At 44.6% G+C, this 21121-nt stretch overlaps 1 protein-coding gene across 7 annotated transcripts in view; it reads right to left on the bottom strand.

Moving 5' to 3' along the window:
- The window catches only part of qkia (QKI, KH domain containing, RNA binding a), an 86725-nt gene that overhangs the window by 26892 nt on the left and 38712 nt on the right, over positions 1–21121 (bottom strand). For all 7 annotated transcript variants that reach the window (XM_080012376.1, XM_080012379.1, XM_080012377.1 and 4 more), the window contains exons 3-4: positions 16060–16176; positions 8045–8188 (exon numbers count right to left, since the gene is read on the bottom strand). In XM_080012376.1, coding sequence (XP_079868502.1) covers positions 8045–8188; positions 16060–16176 — 261 coding nt within the window. The remainder of the gene's footprint in view (positions 1–8044; positions 8189–16059; positions 16177–21121) is intronic.

The following is a 21121-nucleotide window of genomic DNA, read 5'->3' as shown; positions in this document are numbered from 1 at the left end:
CTGTTTGTTCTTGATTCTGATGGCCTCGCCACTGTGCCAAGCGGGGTGAGAACTGGCAAGCTCAGCCACAACACCCCACAGATCACCAAAGCTGGCGACAACCAGGGCCAATCTGTCCTGCTACACAAATACCATCCAGGTTCCCGTCAGCGGCACTTACCGAGGGAGACGTGAAGAGACAATGGAAAGGAGAAAGCAAAAGAGATACAAAAACAAAGACAAAGGGTCCATGAGTAAAGGATCTTCATTTTGGCTAAACGCAGAAACCTGATCCCGTTGCATAGGGCCTGGAAACAGAGGAGGACAAGGACTGGGGAGCAAAACATCAAAACCCTTATAGAGGGGGTGTAATGTGTGCTAGGAATGTGGATTTGATGTGAAGCAACAGAGGGGGGGGAGTACAGAGTCTGAGAGGGAGCATCGGAGTGGTAAGTGGGAGTAATGGAAGACTTGATCCCTGTCGTGCAGCAAATCGAGAGTTGCGCTGGAGGCTGCAGGTCTGTTCAAGCTGCTACTGCACTCACTTTGTTCCAGGTAAGGATGGCTCAACTCCTACCGACGATCCCCAAACACATTCTGGAATATTTTGATTGTCATCTCTCAGAAAGATCAAGCCGCTGCATTGGGGGGAGTTCAACCAAGTGAATAGAATAACTATCTTAAGTGTTGTACGCTCTTGCCATCTTTGTCATACAGCAACCTTGAGTCAGCATAAAGCTGTATCGGGCCATTCTTGCCTTAAAAATAGTTCAGACAAAAATGTAAGACATTTTGATATTATTTGTCGAGCTGGCACTCTTAACCAGGGATTTACACATAGCTTCCCTAATTTACCAATATTGTACAATACAAGTAGCAAGGAGTGGCTGAAATTGTACCCATACAAAGGCCATTGTACCAACATAATTTCCTGTGACCATAGAAAATCCTGCAAGTAATAAATAAAACAAACTAATTAGGACGAGGCTGTGGATATTTATTTTTTACTTCAAGATAAAAGCCGATGAGAACATATCCCAGATGGGAGATAATTCATGGTTAGTCCTTAAAAGAAGATTTAGAAGTACTGTATGTCCGTAATCTCGATGTCACATGCAATGAAGAGGTCCAAATTTTGTCCTAGGAACTGTAGGAGTCCGCACCGTACATAAGTAGGGATACACCGATTGTGAAACTCTGGGCGGATACCGATATTTAAAATAACGATTTGGCCGACACCAATGTTTTCCAAATTCCCCTGAACGCGTCAACACTTAGTTTTCCGAGTTCCAATGAACGCAGCGTATCTTCCCGCTTGGATCACTGCAGAGAGCCAGGTACGCGTTCTTTCAGACGGATTTAAAAAAAATATGTAAAATGAAAAAACCGGTCGCCAAATATACTTTGGTGGCTGTTAATATACCTGTTAGGTTGCTGTAGTTGCTGGATTTCGGGCATATACCGCTTACATTACTTGCCCACTGCGGTGTGTCTCACACACACACACACACACACACACACACACACACACACACACACACACACACACACACACACACACACACACACATATATATGTATATATATATATATAAAACCTGTGTAGTTCATTTTCACATATCAATGTTCATTAAAAAAAAAAAAATCGAAATTGTAAAATACTAAGCATTTTATCAATAATTACATGTACTAAAAATAACTAAATATCTCCTTTAAATATTTTCCGATTCAAATGTATGAAATCATTTGAAAGCTAACAACCTGCACTTCCACAATCTGTAAGAAAAACTGAAAAATGACCGTGGCTCACTTGAGACCCGAAACACCAGTCGCTGTCGCATATTTTTTTTTACCTTTTTATTTATTTATCAAACACTGGAGTCAGAAGAGCGCAATATACACAAGTTACCAGCTTGTCAACTACCAACTAAAACACCGTCAGCTCCCACATGTGGGAAACACTGGCCACCGCCATCAGTGAACGTCACCTTATTTGCCGATGGCGGTCAACAACGCAAATATCTGCAGATCACGATTTAGGCCGAAAAAAATCGGTGCATCCCTATACATAACATTTTCAAATATAAAATGCATACAACTAAAAAGAAAAGCCCCCCTACATGTGGATCTTAGATGTCTTGATCTGCTGGGTGAAAAGTGTTTTCACCTGCTGGTTTTGTCGGTTTCCTGGAAGCCCTTCAAAATTTTTTTTATAAATAATAAATAAAAAAGCAGCATGCTGACCTGAAGAGACCAATGAGGATTTATTATATCCATAACAATGTCCAGCAGCCACACCTGTCAATCACACACACACACACACACACACACACACACACACACACACACACACACACAGTGTCACCTTGGATCTGACTGTGACATCTGCCTAAGCCTTCCTGCAAGAGAGTGGAGGATCTGTCATAGATCTAAATAAGCTGTCACACTGAGCCATCACACCACAGCACGGCACCTACATAATCACACCAGAAAGACCAGGGCTCTGGCTACCCTAGAATTGTAGGGCCGTTTTCTGTTTGCAGCGATTTATTAAAAAAATAAATAAAATAAAGGTACTCAATACTTACTTAGGTTCTGCTGGTTAAACAGGGACATCTATTTTGTGTACCCCTCACCACTCTCAATGAAAAGGTCTGTGTCAGCGTTCTTTATTTAATTAGCAAGGAGCCAATTAGCGGCATCTCCCCCAAGCCAACCTAACACTGGCCTATTAATGGTGACGTGTTGGAACCACCGCAGTAATGCTGTTGTGCGGACGCAAGTTCAGCATTTAGTTGCCAGATTACAAAGTGCTGCAAAGCCAAGTACAATCTTTGTGCTAAATTGTGTGGATGTGGAAACAATCCAGCATGCAGTTGCTGGACACGGTCCCACTGACTCACAATACATATGTTCACGTCAGCGTGTAAATTGTATTGAGACGTAGAAGTCATTCAGATGAATTCAGATTCATTCCTAAATCTAATTACATTATTATTAGATCAAGGATTATTTGATCATATTATTTAAGACATTTGAGAGCTGATTCCTGTTTGCAAGGGCATCTTCATTAGCCTTCCACAGTGTAATCACTATATGCACAAAGAAGAGGGTTTGCTGTCCACCTTAAAAATGGCACCACCAAGGAAATATCTGCCTAAAAAAAACAAACGAACAATAATGTTTCCACCTGCTTTCCAAAGCAATGTGCCAATCATAGTGTTAGAAAGTGAATGTGTAACACAAAGCAATCTTCAGGGAAAAACAAATACTCAATTTGAAGGAGTACAGGTTGTAGTCACCATGTTACACACCGACCACGGCATTCCAGTGAACACCAAAACACCAGGCAGTGCATGCAATGCGACATTGCATTTCAACTGGAACTGTTGTTCTTCACATGCCTTTTTGTCAATAATTTTCACATTTCACGGTAGATGGAGGGATTAATGGGCAGCCAACCCGCTAATGACAATGCTAGGTTGTATCGCTATATTCAATAGGGGAGTCACGATTCTCCAAATCCACGACTCGATTGCACTTTCGATTTTTAGGTCACCATTCAATTTGGAATTTTCCCCCCCCCCGCACTGATGGCTATTACATCGTAAGACTATCGAGTCTTGACGTGTAAAGAAAAAAACTTGTTTCTCAATAAGTAACTTTAATAAAATATTTTATATAATTTCATAGAGAATATAAATGCTTGGAGCCGGCTCTTTCCAGTGAGCTGGATCATCCGGTTAACTGAAAAGAAACTTTTCAACACACTGCAAGGGCACGTCTCATCTCCTCCGTCCTGTGCTTTCTTTTTTAATTGGACTTTTTCCTAATTCTACTCTCATCATATCACAGCATCACATTCTGTTTAATATTATTCACCTCATGTTTGATATCATAATCCAAATCATATGCATAACGTTATTCCAAGGCAGAAGCTCTGGCCCACACGTGCAGCTCAGCTGGAGAGGCTCAGCTTCCCAGTGCGCATTTTTTTTTTCTCCCCCAGATAACGGTTATATTAGAGAACCCATTTATTCGTCTTGACCGACCTAATAGGGGGCAGCGGCAACACCCATGGAGGACAATATTACCCACAAAGATACGGGGAACCCGCTTGTGATTTCGAAGTTTGAAATTGAATGCTCATTTTGATCTGATTTTTGATTTTGAATCGTGACACCCCCACTATACAATGTATGGGGCTTGAGTGTGTGTGTGTGTGTGTGTGTGTGTGTGTGTGTGTGTGTGTGTGTGCACGTATGCGCGAGCACTGGATCAGTGGAGTAAATCCACACTTGAAAGAGCGGCTCAATCAAGCTCTTCCTCCCATCTCCCCCCCCTGCTCTCTCCGTCTCTCCTCCTTTTCACCGCTCCCGGTTCACGGAGAGTTGAAGAGTTCACTGGGCAGGCGAGCACCGGCACCGTGGAGGACTGGAGGGTGTCTGCTGGAGCGCTCTCCCTCCACCGTCCGCCAGCCCAGTGCCCCCCATCCACTAGCTGTCAGTCAATCTCAAGCTCGGAGAGAGAGAGAGAGAGAGAGAGAGAGAGAGAGAGAGAGAGAGAGAGAGAGAGAGAGAGAGAGAGAGAGAGAGAGAGAGAGAGAGAGAGAGAGAGAGAGAGAGAGAGAGAGAGAGAGAGAGAGAGAGAGAGAGAGAGAGAGAGAGAGAGAGAGAGAGAGAGAGAGAGAAACTAACAACGTGACCGTGAGACACCGGTCAATAATTGCCGAGCAACCCTTCCACTGTATTGTAATCAGTACTGACAGCGATGAGTGTTTGAGATAATATTTTCCAGCAAGCGGGCTCTTAAAGCCACGGCGAGATTTACAACCTGATCCAACAAGGGGCGGGATGTTTGAATCTTTCGCCCAATGATGAATTATCTAAAATGAAGAAATGAACGGCTAAGCCGAAGGTTTGTTTATTTTTAGATGTGCATCATGGATTTCATCTCCAGCTGTGCTTAGCTTCCGCCGCTGGGCCTGCTTCATTTACAAGTCATGCCTGTTCCTTGGTAGGGAATAAAAAGCGTGACTCCATTTTGTTTCCTGAGCGATTTAATAAAGACGATTTCATGCTGCCAAACGTGGAGAAGATGCCCTTCATTAGAACAGTGAATATCCAAGCGGAGATCCCGGCACCCTGTGCCCGTAGCTTAATCCAATTTCGTTTAGCATGAAAAGGGCATTACTGCCAGCCGGCGTCTCCGCCCACCCACGCCCTCCACACGCCACCAGACAATCAGAGTTCCAAAAGTGGAAGGAATTCATGTCCCTCAAAGACTTCCTGGGCAGATAGAAAGCACCGACACCTCCGCCTCGCCACCGGATGGCAGATCTGGGCCCACAGCTGTTCACCGCAGGCAGCGGGGACAAAAAATACCGGCAGCCATCTCCGGTGGCACAAGGAGAGTCAGGAAGTGCACAGAGGAGGGCAGGAGGCGCGGCTAACCATTTTTTTCCCCACTGCGCTGGACGTGTTACCAGCCTGTCCTCTGGTCCGCACGGGGGATAAACAGGATACCAACAGTACGCACGCACGCGGAGTCGCCATCTGTGCAACAGTTGGCGACTCCAATTCTACAGTCCAATAGAAATGTTCTTCTCTGGAGTGGACGTTGTGAAGGCCGATTAATCGGGGGCTGAAATCTGCTGCAGAAACTTTAGAACACGAGAACCCGTGTCTTTCACTGTTATAAGTAACGCACTTTGTGAATCTGGAGCGTCGTTTACACAAAACAGCCAACGGCTGCGTACGGTACGAGTGTGTGTTCAGGTATCTGTGTACGCAGGTTTTTCTCTGCATTGAAAAGTCCGCCTCAGCCTTCTAAGAGAAATTGTGCAAGAAAAACAAGGTAGAAACGGTAAAGAATTACCGTGCTGTTTATTGCTGCTCTTTGGTCATGCCGCCAGCAGGTGCCACTGGATTATCGCTACGTTATTAACAAACGCACAATGTCCGTGGAAGATGAAGAAGACGGTAGCACCGCCCTTCAGAGCCAGAGAGGAACACGCGACAAGACGGCATAAGCGGGCGAGCCGAGCCACAACTCATCAAGTCAGTGAGAGACAAACTTTTGGGCTGAAGATTGGTTAATTGTTTTCACATTTGTCTAATTCAGTTTCACGGAGCCCCTTATGGGACATAGGTCGGGTAAAAACAATTGACAGGAGATTCACGCAATTAATTCCCCCCTCGACGACAGTAACTGTAGGTGGGAAAAAAATAATAAATGAAAATAAAAAAAATAAAAAAACAATTCAGGGTTTTTTGAGAGATGGCGCAATAAATCAGTTATAAAGAGTTACGACAACAGGAAAAAATGTATTGCGTGAATCTCCAATTAATTTTTTCAAATCCTCATCAAAATCGGACATCAAATCATTAATGATTTGAACATCATTACAAAGGTGATAAAATAACGTTCCCTGTCAAGCCAAAAAAATAAAAAATAAATAAATGTATTTAACCGTCACTACAAAAAAAATAAATCTCATTAATTAGCCACGAAAAGATTGTTAAAATAGGTGATTGTTCTTGTCCATTTACAGATCATGGACAAGACAAAAGGCAAGATCATGGATTTCGTTATTAAAAGAGCCTGATATGAGGAAATAGCGAGGTGAACACAAACCAGATCATATATTTTTCCACTTTAAAAAATATAAGTGTATTCTAGTTTGTTTGTTTTTGTGTGTATCAGATATTTTTTATCTTCCTATTTCATTCAAATAGCTATGTTTATAAGTATTTTTCAGGTGTGGTAAATAACTGTTGGTACGAGCCAGCCAGTCAGGTCTGAGCAGGTGGATGAGGCGCTGGGTGAGGTGGTGCAAGAGATGATTACAACATGATTACAGCATTGGATCTTAACCATATTTGAACGTTGCAGTCCAATACTGTTTTCACAGCAAAATTAGCAGGTTTAAAACCCACTACGAACAAGAGATTGACACCTTTCCCGTTGCCAGGAGACGCGCCGGTTTTTTCCCCTGGTGTGTTACGTTCAGCGTTGGGATATGAAATGATGGAATGATACACGGATATTCCTGTCTATTTATGAGTCAATGTACAGAACGTCAACGTGCGTTGCATCGCGCCGGTTAAGGGGCCAAAATTAGTGTGTCGATCCGGGTGTCATGTTTACATCAGCACCGATCAGCGATAAAAACCCGAGTCCAGCCCAGGGTCATTTGACCCGGGGCTGAAACCCAGGTTTTTCCCTTTCCCCCTGGTGACAAATGCTGGGTGTTGCAGGGTTTTTGGCACAGTGTGAAAGGGGTATAAAGTTCCGGGGGGGGGGCGCCTTCTATGGCTGGTGGCTCCAGAGGTGCGTGACCCGTTTGTGGCCCCCAGCCTGTCTGCAGCCATTGCTTTAACTGCCCCAGTTCAGTTCTTCACCACCCTCAAACTGGTAAATGTGAACAAGGAAATATAATGTCCTGTCTCTGAACATAATAGAGAATTATAATTAAAATAAATAAAGTCTCCCGCTTGTAAAGCACACAATGATGATAAATAGATGAAATGTAATGCTGCAATATTTCGAGAGGTGAAGACACCCCTGAGGAACAGGCTGAAGAACGTCCACCTGGATGTCTGCTGCAGGGTGGATGGGCCACATCAGAAGGAGATAAGACTTCAGGGGCCTTGTGTTGTTTGTTTTACAGGTCAAAAGCTCAGTCACTGGGTGTGGCATGTGAGGTGATTAGAAAAGTAAATTTAATGTGGTCACAAGCACAAATATTTATTTTCTGTTTTAAAGGCACTTTGTAGCGTTGTAATTGTGGCACTTTATGCTATTTCTGTTGTTTACAAATTCTTCGATAAATATTTATAATGTTCCAATTTTTAATGTTTGTCACACACTTCATTAGTTTTTTTTATATACGTCTCAATACATTGTAGTGGTCGCTTGAAGACCTGAACTTACATTCTAAATATAAATGTATGGAGACGACACATCGAGTTCACGGCGGCAGCCACTGTCTCGCAAAGTTACCACCTCAGCCTTATTTTGAGCCCGGGAAACAATGTGTGTATTGAAATGAACGCAGACTCACAGCGGGCACCAGGAGCTTCTTGACCTCCTCCACCGCTCTCCTCATCTTGATCTCCGCTCGGGTCTGCGTGTCTTCCACTGTGATCAGGACATGCAGGTCTTCGTTTAGGTGCTCCCAGTTAGGCTTGCCTCTGTTCTGTTCCTCCTGGAGTGCGGGGGAAAGAGAGAGAGGAGAGAAATAAAGAAAAAAGACAGAAAGATACGGTGACTGAAACTGACAGTGTGGGTGTGTTGGAACACCAGCACAGTAACGTGGTCTATCAGACAGACTGAAGAATACACACACACACACACACACACATACACACCACTGTGCTCCAGGAAGAGAGGCAGGATGACAGGCAGGGTCCTTTAGTCAGCTATTTAACTTTAACTTTGAAAGGACACCCTGCTTTAATAGATACCCCTCTTCACAGAGACAGAGACGACAGCTAGCCCTCAAGCAATTAACATCACAAGGCGTAGATGGATGGATGGAGAGATGAGAGGGAGGAAAGCGGGGCCTTTGAGACACACCAACATGACTAACAGGAATACTTTGAGAGTACGTCTATGCCGCTAAAGCGTGGATCTCTATGTTGAGTGTGTGTGTGTGTGTGTGTGTGTGTGTGTGTGTGTGTGTGTGTATGTGCTTGCGCGCGCGCGCCCCTGTCTTCTGGTTTTGTGCAAACGCAGCAGCCAGGTAGCAACAGTTTTCCAAGGGAATCATTTGCTTCATTGAAAGGAGAGAGGCAAAGCACTCAGGGTGTGAGAAATTGTGGCGCAAGCTTTTTTGGCAAAATGTACTGTATTCAAAGCACAGCCATCACTGCCCGACAGCCTTTCAAAGGAGTTAAATACGGAGCCGTCACAGACATCTGAATTGAGGAGGGCGGCTGTGGAAAATGGCACCTGGACGTTCTGCCCCCCCCCCCCCTTCCCTCTCTCAGAAGCGTTGGTAAAAAGCCCGCTCTGATTTGGCTCCTTTGTGAGAAGGTAAAGTAGGATGTATAGTGGCAATCACAGTAACTTTTGCGTTTTGGCCCCATTTTTATTTTATTTCCTTTTTTTTTTTTTTATAACTGCCCTTCTCCATTTAGCAAAACTATTCTTCCCCGTTTTGACGGTGTCAAGGAGAGCCGTAAAAGGTTATATTGCGTGCCGCTGTGCAACTAGGAAAGCCGGCGGTTGGAAACCTAACCGTCCACCCTGGAGGTGGAGTCGAGGTGTGGGTTTAATGTGTGGAATAAAAAAAGGGGCAGCTAACCTCAGCGTCTCCAGAGTCGCCACATCAAAAACGCAGATGTTCAACGAACACGTTCTAAATACTAGAGGGGGGTGCCTGTTCAAAACATGCCTCTTCGCCCATCCAAACAACTCCACACGTTGACTTGAAACTGCTGTGCATGCAGCTGGCACTCGTGAACGGTGTTGGGTGACGTTACTTTTAAAAGTAACTTGTCACAGTACGTAAGACTAATGCCATTAAAAAGTAACCCGTTAGAGCACTTTTGCGTGACCAAATATGAAAAGCCCCATTTCACTGTGGTGTTCTTGTCCCTTTTGCCAATCAATATGGACGGTCTAAAGCTGACCTTTAACCTCTAACCAATCACATTCGTCACTAAATAAAGAAGCCCCGCCCCCTCCCTCGTGGGTAGATTGCACAAACACACCGTAAACAGGAGGAGAAGGATGATATATGGGACAACACACAGACTACAAATTGGGGCTGCACTGCGGACGTAAATTAGTTGCAGGCCTGAGGCCCCGAGGCCCCGCCCCGCGGCAGAGCCCCGAGGCACCGCCCCACCGCAGAGCCCCGAGGCCCCGCCCCGCCGCAGAGCCTCCGCCCCGCCGAGCGGCAGAGCTTCCACTTCCACTTATCTTATCTTCTTAAGATAAATGGAAAGAGCTGAGAATTTAATGTTTTGTCTCAGAACCTCACCACACACACACCTAGCACATTTAGCAAAAACACCTTCATACTAATGCTGTGTTAAAAAAAAAAACAAACAACGTACTCCCCTCTGCTTCAATTCTTGAATCAACTTGAACATTATAATATGAATACTTTAATTGGAAGTTTTGCCACCATTTTCCATTGAAATTAAACACCACCTTAGCCTAATTGTAACATTAAAATTTCTGTATTGGACAGAATTTGATCAGTGAAATATAATTCCCATGTTTACAGTGTAGTGCTGAAGTGTATTTCTACCCACCTACCTTTTACTCTGCCAGAGAGCGGTTGCCATGGCACTGCTCTTTGTAACAGTCTTCCTCGAGACACATATTCACACAAAGTTCAATATTCCTCTCTCGTTTTCCCTTTTCCACATGGGGGGGTAGAGGGGGTAGTTTCAGCAGCCAGGCCATTATTTCACGAAGGCGTTTGCTTATGGCCTATTAGGGGACGTAGCAACTGGAAGGTGACTCAGCATTTTCTATATCAAGCCTGTCCAAAATGTGGCCCGTAGGCCAATTTTGGCCCAGCTTTTTTTTTTGGCCTGTCAAAGTATTTAGAGCAGGGGGCTCAAACTACAGGCCCAAGGGCCACAACTGGCGCGTGTGACAATTGAATGCGGCCACATACATGATGATGTATTGTTAAACCTGGGCCACAAATACATTAATTTTTAAAGGAACAATGTTTAATAAATCCATGCATTTTTACTGTATTATGTTGTCAGATTATAAAAAAAGAATAAAATAGAATATGACAAAGATGTATATATTTATAATCTATTTTGATTACATTTTTAATTGAATTGTAATTGATTTGTTTAATTGCGTATTGAATTTCATGAATTTTCACAAAAAGAAAAAAAAAAAAAAAAAAAAAAAAGTACATTTGTTTTCCAGTTAGTTTTCCCTTGATGTCCACTCTGGCCCCCCTATGGGGAGACATCCTGGCCAGCGGTTTGAGACCCATGATTTAGAGGAAAATGGGCCAAGTCCATGCTGATTATAATCATACAATAGTTACACATGCAAAAGCTCAATGAAAAGTTTAAAGGGGAGGCAGGAAGATCAATTTAAGATAGATATACATTTTCGACATAAGACAGATCCGCTACTTCATCTGCTGAGAGCAAAAAAAATACATTTTTCTACTTAACTCAAATAAAAAAAATAAAATAAAAAAAGGGTGACAGTATGTTAGAGAAAGAGAAATGCTGTATGTATATGGACACAGCAGGGTCAATGCTGGCAGATTGTGATTTGGTTAGGGCTGTAGTCAAGGCAAACTGGCAGCAGAAAAGGAACTGTACGCACACACCCATGAGGACATGCACACACAGACACACACCAATCTCGCCAGCATGACTGCCCGTGAACAAGGTCACTGTGTGCCCTCCGAGAGAAAGTGACAGCGTGACAAAGCGGAGGGAGGGTGGAGGGGAGGGGTGGGGAGGGCATGGAGGGGTGGTGAAGTGAGACTAGCAATGAAAGGAATGCTGGGAAGGCCTTTGAAGAGCACGTCAAATGTCGGCCAACATCAGATGGCCGGAGCAGTGACCATACCAGAGAGCGATACGATCTGGTGAAATATGTAAGATGAATAAATAACACGGGGGCGACATCTCCAAACGACATCTATAAATCCGAGAATAGGTTTAGAAAGAGATACAGTGGAGTCGGGTGGCTGGCCCGTGGCGACGACCCAAACTCCCAGCCTCTTCACCCCTTCTACATAGAAGGCCTCTGCCAAGAAGATGTCATTTACGTATGACTCCATCTCCACGGCCAACCTTTCCAACACCCACATCAGGCTCATTAAAAGATGGATATTGGAAATGTCTAGTCTGTGTAGACATTCCGAGATGAGACCCAATACTTGGATATATGTTCTCTCTGCCTACGGGAAGACCAGGCCTTTACAGATGAAGATACATGCAGATGAATGCAAGGACTGAGTATCACAGATGGAAATACTCGACGTATCGAATAACTATATCACAACGGTTTGAAACAATTGGAGTACTCTTGATTTTGCAAGACAAATAGTGTCGGCGTGATACTTTGATGGCGCGTTTTCTTTACATGGTACGGTTGCTACCGGCTCAACTCTGATACCGGGTGCTTTGTTTGCCACTGCAGATAGTACCCGCTCAATGTAGCTGGTTGTCATAGCGACGCCATATGAAACTGCCGTGATGTCATCTTCAACGCGACCCACATGATCAATGGGGAATATCGAAGGCATGGTGTTCTCGATTCTTGGTTTGTGGCTGTTTGTCACAGCAAGGAGACACATTTTTCTTTCAGAAGAGGCTGGAGGCAGCAAGACAAAAGGCTGCTGAAGAAAACAGGAGAGTTTGGGGAAGGCTTGCAGGAGGTGCCGCATCACGCAATGACGACGCAGTGCTTATTCTAGTGACGATTCTCTCTGTCCAATCAGTCGTTGTCCAGTGCAGTGTTTTCACGTCACCTTTTGCTATTGCCTCAGCGCGCTTGGAACCTTGACGGAGGGTACACCCAAAAAAAAGTACCTGTGACATAACCCTGTGATAAACTACATGTATTCCAAGTAGGGGTGCACAGATTGCGAAATTTTACCAAGCCGATACCAAGATGTTACAATTACAATTTGGTTGATAGCCAATGTTTTCCTAGTTCCCATAAACGCAGCATCACTTCCTTCTTGGATCAATGCAGAGAGCCGCGTCCGCGTCTTCTCAAATTGTTTGCGGGTGTCGACTTTCTCTTGGACGGATAAAAAAAATAAAATACGCTAAAATAGGTCGCCAAATACAGCTTGGTGTATAGTAAAGTAAAGTCTGTGCGGAAACACTGGATAAACATCGGCCACTGACATCGGTGAACGTTATCTTATTTGCTGATAGGCCGATTGCAGTCAATAAGGGGAATATCGGCCCATGCCAATGCACAGCCGATAAATCAGTGCATCCCTAGTCTTAAGCCACTGGCCTCTCTTTTTAAAAGCCTTCTGCAACAGTAGTGGAAAGTAGTACTGCATATCATTCTCATTAACGAAACATAAACAAGCTGTGCGTTGCACGGGGCAGGACATTGAGCAACCCCATAGGTGAAAGAAAGAAATAAATAAAACAAAATCAAAAAGTCAGCTAAAACTCCAGACAACAAAACAAGCAAGCTTGCTGCAGTGCCAACAGGTCAATCAAGTTCAGTCTATCGATTGCCGGTGCCACATTATTTCTGAAGCAGTGGAATGCAGGTGACTTGCTTTCTGGCAGGGGCTGCAGGTCCAAGCTTGAGGCCTAATCTGTTATGCCGCAGACTGTGCTGATATCACTACTTTACCCTTTATATGGAGGGACAACCAAAACCCCCCCCCCAAAAAAAAAAAAACATTCTCTCCAAGTGCAAGTCTGGCAGGACACTTTGTGAGGCTCGTAATGGCTCAGACTATGCTACTGAATGTGAGATCACATTATGCACTCACCAAAGTACAATTAGGGAATTGCTCCATCAAAAGGGAGGAACTCCCCTTTTTCTGGTGGGGGGGGTCGATACGAGCTACCTGCGGAATTTAATTGGCAGTATTCCTGCTGTTGTTTTGTATTTAACATAACGGACCGAGCACAACACCAGGGAGACAAAAGCTGCCACGTTGGATGAAACTTAGAAAGAAATTAGGCCCAAAGGGGAGCCCCCTTCTCCTCCCACTATTAGGAAAACAGCCATCAGAAAGGACTTTGCGTGCCAGAGTAATCCCTCTGGGCGGCATCAAAAGACTCTGTGAGAAACATCAACAAACTTGACCGGACCCTCGGAATGAGGAAGCCGTCAAGAGGAGATCAGAGGCCTGCGTGTTTGTCTGCGCATGAGCACACGTGCTGCCTCAAAGAACAGAGCCCTCTGTTGAAATCAGAGTGTGAAGATGTGCCCAAAATCTCACAGGCAACTCTGATCAGTCCTTTATTGATCAGACTCGACTCCCATTACGCCTCCACATCAATGCACCTGTGCACAAACATGACCGCCACACGCAAGAAGGGATCGCCGCCTCGGTATCGCAGCCGCATTTTTAAGCGCTGCGAATCAAGCATGTCAGACCTTTGAACACCTACCTTAAAAAATATAAATAGGACCAATGACAGCATAACAATACAGTATCTGTGCCTTCTCCGGCTTCCTTCCTGCTCACCAGCTCCATGATCTGTTATTTTTTTTCCCCTTCTCTCACTCGTCCTTTATAATGCACTCTCTCTCCCCGTATCCATCTACCCCCCACCACCAGCTCCTAGTCAGACTATGCCATCTGAGAGGGAAGCAGTGGGCTGAATTATTGAGTATAAAAACGCTACCGCTAATGGATCCTGAATAAACACACGGGCTAAGCTGCTGCTGCTGTGGGCCACAGAATACTAAATGAAAGGATGGAAGGACCCGAGGCTGCCACTCACCCTGTTTGTGGAGCGCTAGGCAATAGTTGTAAGGACGTACGCGTGGGCTATCCTATTCTACCCTGCTCCATTATCAGGGAAGTCAATGGAGCGCCACAAATTCAAGAAGACAATGGCCATGTTCGGGCTCGATTCTTATTTTTTCTTTGGCTGTTACAATTATAAAAACAATTTGGCCCTTGAACAACCAGCATGCTCAAATGAAGAACAAACTGCGCGTTTCCTCCTGATCTCTGTTGATCCCATGGAATCGAAGTAAGCAAAGTAAAGAGACAACAAGCCAGACAAGAAGAAATATGTGGAACCATGAAACCATGTATTATGGTTTGCGTAGAGGACGGTTAGAACATATATGTGCACATATTTATGTGAAACACAAACACTCAAAACCAGGCTCCCTTGGGTTCATTTAACATCCAGGTATACATAGTAAGACCTCTTCCACTAGTTAGGGAAATGTGGTATTGAGCTTGTTCTTTACACCATCCCACTACAAAATTATTTATTACAGAAACAGCCCCGCAGATCAAAAATCTTGTATTAATGCGTTGCGGTGTGTGGGCTATTCTTTGCGCTGTAATTGCCCAGGGCCTTGGAGGGTCCCGAAACAGCACAGATGAACAAGCAGGTGTAGGTCATTACGCTTACCGATTGTGAGAGATTATAAAGGCAATCATAAATGAATGTGATGAACTGAGAGGAACTCCGAAATGAGCTGGGAGAGAGTGACGCCTTGCGATGTTATTTTGTTTCAATTCAAATCTCGAGCTAATTTTGAAAAAATAAACAAACTAAATGAAAACAGATGCAAGACATAGTGAGCACTGTCGTCCAGTTCTATGATCACATGCAGTCCGAGGGAGATCAGCAGAAATTTTGCAATAAATAACAGAGCTTTAAAGAAAGAATTTAAAAAGGCTGTTGCTGGAGCAGTTTACTGGAGCATCTTGGATCGCCTCCACTGAGGAGCTTGATGCATCCAACAATAATTCAGCCTGTAAGTGATAACAGGACTGTGTGTGTGTGTGTGTGTGTGTGTGTGTGTGTGTGTGTGTGTGTGTGTGTGTGTGCGTGCGCGCATTATTGTGGACAGGAGGCTTTCCAGCCAATTAAGGCATGTTCCGAGGTGAGTAACACAATGATAATGCTTAATCATTATGTGCAGCTCCCATTAAGGGGGTGCAGACACAGCAACAATAGCTCCTGTATCCATTAATGTATTTCAACTACTGAACTACTGACAAATGTGTATGTTGACAGTTGACATTCACAGTCTTATTTCTGGGACTTGCTATTTGCTCACCTCTTATCTTTCACACTTCTTCTACACCGCCCCCCTCCCAAAGCTGACCCTATCAGATATCCACAGTCACCAGGCGTAAACTCCCTCCAAGCGCGTGGGTGTGTGCATCTGTGAATGTGAATCTCATATTTCTATAAGGCCAATAGTATGAGTTCATGTGTGTCTTATGTATGTGGGTTAACCGACAAGTTTGTGATGGAACACGTAGAGAGGCCTTTTGCACAACTAGTTACAGTATTTAGGTGACAGAAGGTGATCATTTTAGATAGGCAACACGGCACATGGGCTATTTACCCGGTGGTAACCCTTTGGTCTTGGGAGCCATCTTTGGCAGCTTACCTTCTTCTTGTCCCTCATGGAGCTCTTGCCTCGCACCATGATTTTGCATCCAGTCTCTGCTTCTAGCTGCTTGGCTGTGAGTCCTCGGGGCCCCAGGATCCTCCCGACAAAGTTATACTGGAGGACAGATAGAGAGACAGAAGGGGAGGGTGAGACAGGGCTATTGTGTAATAGATCATGTGAACAGCATGTACCTTTAATACATTTGTGTTTCCAAAGAGCGCAAGCAGCAAGCCACATCAAGGCCCAAATCACAGACATGACCGCAGTGCACAGAGGCTTGACCGAGCAGTCAATATTTGCTTTTGAGAATGATAACAAGTCAGAGTGTATACATTTAAATCTGGGCTTTCTGTCTTGAATTGGCTTAATGATCTAACAAAAAAGAAAAAAAAAAAACAGCTGAAGAGGGGAAGATATAAATATTTTTTCCAGATAACCCAGAAGAGCATGATGACATCAGCATTACTGGATATCGCCTTTTGGCTGCCACGACCACACACACACACACACACACACACACACACACACACACACACACACACACACACACCCCCCCCCCCCCAAACCAATCTACGACATGTGGACAGTTATTATAAACCCTTTCTTTCCATTTTCAACAGAAGAATCGACAGAGGAAGTAATCCCGCCCCCCGATAGGACAAGTTCTTATAACAGACTCCGGCTGTGCTAAGCCTACTGGGTATAGACCCCCCCCGCCCCCCCGCCAGACAAGTCAGAAATGAAACTTCAGATTTTGGAGAAGGTGTGTGTATGTGTGTGCGCGGGTGATGAGCAAAGGTGTTGGGTTTCGGAGGGTGGCAAGTCATGTGGTGAGATATTCTGCTTGACACAATTTTCTTATCAAGGTCCCCTTTCACTGGTGAGTGGCTTTGCAGCTTTGTACCAAAAGGAAAAGCATTTACCGGCGTAATCCTCTCCAATTGAAACTGGCTTCCACTGGGATAAAGGGAAAATGTGTTTAAATAATCCCACACAATTCTCAGCCAAAATAAAAACAAAAGGAAAGGAGGAGAGTAGGAGAGAGGGAGGGAACAGGGTGATTTGCAAGGTAAACAAACCAGCCCTGTTCAAATAGCGGCAGCTGGCAGAGAGCATGATGGGGGGGAGGGAAATTTGTACTTTCACACACAAAAAAAAAAAAATAATAAAAAATATCTGGAAATCTGAAAAATTCAGAGGCTTAATGGCGTGCTAGAGCGCGGCCTCCCTCGACAATTACAGCCACAACTGTTCTGGTTCATAGACGATACAACCAACAGTGACAATTGTGCTTTAGATTCTTAAATGCGGACACATCTGTTTGCATTCTGCAAACATGCCAACGCTCCCGCAAAAGTCCAATAGGCCGCCAGAGAAGCCGAGTCCAATTATGGAAAGATTACAAATATGACGTGACTCGCGCTGGTGTTTTCTCCCTAAACTATGCAAACAAATACGGAGACTGGGAGAGGGAGAAGTGAAAAGCCCGGGCCGCTCTTTTTCGACGGACGCTTCACATCCAGGTCCATTCACACACCTGCGAGTGGAGCACATAAACGAGGAACTTTGCGCTGATCTGATAATGTCAGCGCCACTATTATAACAGCCACCACGGGGGCGGATGTCAACAACGAAGCGAGCCGTGCTGATCACGGAGTCAGGATTACTGTTCTCCGAAGGGTAAAAAGTCCCGCAGCTCCGCGTGAGTGTCGTGCAGAGACGTTAGGGCAAAGGCAATCATTTCACAGGAACGCGCAAGGAAACGCGTGTGAAATAAACAACATCTGGAAGATCCATCTTGATAGGTTTCGTTGAAAGTATTCCCAAAGACAGGTCTTCCACACGCAGCGATTCTTCTTCCTGGAGGTGGAGGAGGCCTTGCTATACACGAGGGCGTTACACTAACGTTACATTATTTGGATAGGGTTCCCTTTAAGAAACGTCATTCATGAAGATGAGTTCTATTTGAAAATGTCATTACATTTAAGTAAATTAACACCGTTTAATAATACAGTCTGGTGAAGCGACTTAATTCTGGGAAAAAAAAAAAAAAAAAAAAGGACATGAGGGTGGAGGGGAGGATGGTGATGGGAGAGGGAAGATGCATGGGTAAGAGACAAGACCTTTCGGATTGTTTTGTGTTCTGTGATTTGACTGTACATGGGTGGTTGTCGATGTCATATTTCTGTTCAATTAATGTCAATAATTGTGTTTTGTGATTATACTTTTATGTTGAATAAAAGTGTATTTTCCTAAACGTTGAGACATCTCATATGTAAGCTAGACAGTCATTTCCCCTGCTCATTACTGTGCAAGAATGTGCTGTATGTACTTGTGTAGGCTTCAAGAGGCTTTCTGGTGCCGGTAGAAACCGAAACCTCCTGGCAGGGCACGATTTGCGAGCACACACACACACACACACACACACACGCACACACAAACACACACACACACAAAAAAGGTTCAACTCCACGCCCTAGCGCGCACACACAGACACACGCGCGCACACGCACACACGATAGAAATATCTATGAAGGTACACATGAGGCGTTCAATACAATCAGCCAACTGCTGATGTAGCTGCGGCCAGCTGGGCGGCTGCTACAAAATCTATCGTAGTCTTATCTCTAAAGACTTACACAGTGTATGGTGAATACATTAAACACACCAATAAATTATTACTGTGTATTTAATACAGTGTACTAAATGTAAAACACTTTCTTTAAGTGGAAAAAAAAATGTTCTATAAATCTTCTGATGTGAACCAGAGGGTTAGGACTCAATATAAGAACTCAAGACTTGGAGGAAATCCTCAGCAGGGTAAAATACAATTTCCACACGCCTTTCTCAACCTCCAGCAGCGTATGGAAAGTACAGTAAGCAGGGGCCCTGGTTGAACTCTTGACCAATGACAAGAAGAAAAACAGAGGCGACCAGAGAAAGCTGATATTTTCAGTAGTAATACCATTTTAAGCACATCAAACAAACTCTACTTGTTCCGCATCAGAGGTTAGAAGTAAATTCTCCGGGTGTCATGAGAGTTATTCTACTCGGGGCTCAGACCCAAAAACAAAACGTATCCACGGGGAGGGGAGGGGGTTGGTGGGACTGGTCGCGGGCAGGGTGGGTAATATAACGCGAGCACATGGTGTGTTGGGCACCGTGGCGCTGGCTGAGGTAAAAGAAAAGTAAGGCGCTGTGTCATGCACGCACATGTGCACACACTGAAGAAGCTCTGAGGCAACCCTCTATAAACAGGTCTGAGTTTTCAAGCCTGTCATTACAGTCGTGCTACAACCCTGATACCACTAAACTTCTCTTACTGAAACTCTGCAGTAAATACACCATAAAAATCCAGTTAATTCAATCCCCGGCTTGGAATTAAGTAGAAATTGTAGTGCAAGGCCTTCCCCGCCCTGAGCCACTCTTCCGCAGTGGAGGTCTGACCTTTTTTTTTTTTTTTTTTTTTTTTTTTTAAACCGTGGAGGTCGATAAGCTGCTCCAAAAGGGCAACTTCCATTTTAACACACTCTGCTGGAATGCCAAAACAAAGCGGCGGAGTTATCGCGGTTGGGGTGAGAGGGTGCGCGGAGGCTCGAGTGTGCCAGGAACTCCGCTCGGCACGGCCGCCGGCAACACCCTGCCTGGCGGACGCCGCCCATTCATCCAAATATATCAGTTTAAACGTGCCCAAACAATAGCGAAGAAAAGTAAACAAACGGATGAAAAGTGGAGGTTGGGGTCGTGCTCCTACAAATGCGCATAAATTAACTTTTTTAAACAGTTTGGTCCCGCTGATGTTTATGCTCTTTCAGATTTTCATATGTGCGCACCATGTACTTATTTGTTCTATTTACGCTGCACCCTTGCCATCACCCATCTGGTGATGAATGCATTAACTTATTTATTGTGCACACTCAGCATCTCTCCGTCCCCCCTCCCTCCTCATTTATCACATTCGATTAGAGACGCTGGGAACGGGTCCACAAGGACTTCTTCCTGACTGCTCCTCTCACCCCATCTCTTTTCCTTTTTATCTCCCCTTTCTCAAAGCACACACACACACACACACACACACACACACACACACACACACACACACACACACACACACACACACACACACACACACACACACACACACACACACACACACACACACACACACACACACACACACACACACGACGAGGGCTTACAATGACATTAAGGGCCCTTTGTTTGGCCCCCCTTATCGCTTCTCCACAGGCGGGTTACATTGTGTTAAGTGTTTGTGTATACGTATCCATGTATGTGCATTTATGAGAGGAAACTGTGAAAGTGGGATGCATGGAATGAACCTCTTGCCGGCACTGAAGACGCCCCAGAGTGCGGCTGTCTCTTGCGCAGTTGCTGGGATTTGTCCTTGTGTGGAAAAAGTGGGAAAACAACAATGTCTCCGGCACAATGCTCGTGGAAGCAGAACAATCGAGCCCCGCGACTGCGGCTTGTTTGTGGCGGTGAGAGGAGACAGGAAATGAGATCACCGCGAGGCCTGCGTGGCTTAACGGGGAGAATACCAATCATTTATTAGTTCATGGAAATGAGTATCCAAGTAAGGTGGAAACTATGGTTACGCCAAGCATCCTTTGGCTGGTTACAATCCAGCTCATCCATCACCATATGATTTTAATCAACATATTGACCTTTTTGAAATTATAATTGCTACCAACAATATTTCATGGAATAAATTCAGTCCAACACAGAAATTAAATATTTTAATAAATTTGTGACTATAATGGTTTTTAATTTAAGTGGAAAATGGCTGCACAACTTCAAAACAACGTATCAATATTACAACAATATGATTGAAGCATATCGCAGTATATATTTTTTTAACCCAGCTCTCCATCTCTCTGCCTGCAGCCCAGTATCTCACAGAGGTACATGGCATAGTGCGCAGCGACTCAAACCAAAGTCAAAGGCTGGCCGTTTATCTCAGGAAGCTCCTGTGTTCCTCGCGTCGGGGAGGGCTGCAGTCTGAACCGCAGACCTGAGCCACCTGCACTGACAGACCCCT

The sequence above is a fragment of the Zeus faber genome (assembly GCF_960531495.2).
Source record: "Zeus faber genome assembly, chromosome: 13".
NCBI classification, from domain to species: Eukaryota; Metazoa; Chordata; class Actinopteri; order Zeiformes; family Zeidae; genus Zeus; species Zeus faber.
Note: the sequence above shows the minus strand (reverse complement) of the source record. Positions and strands in the feature narration are given on the sequence as shown.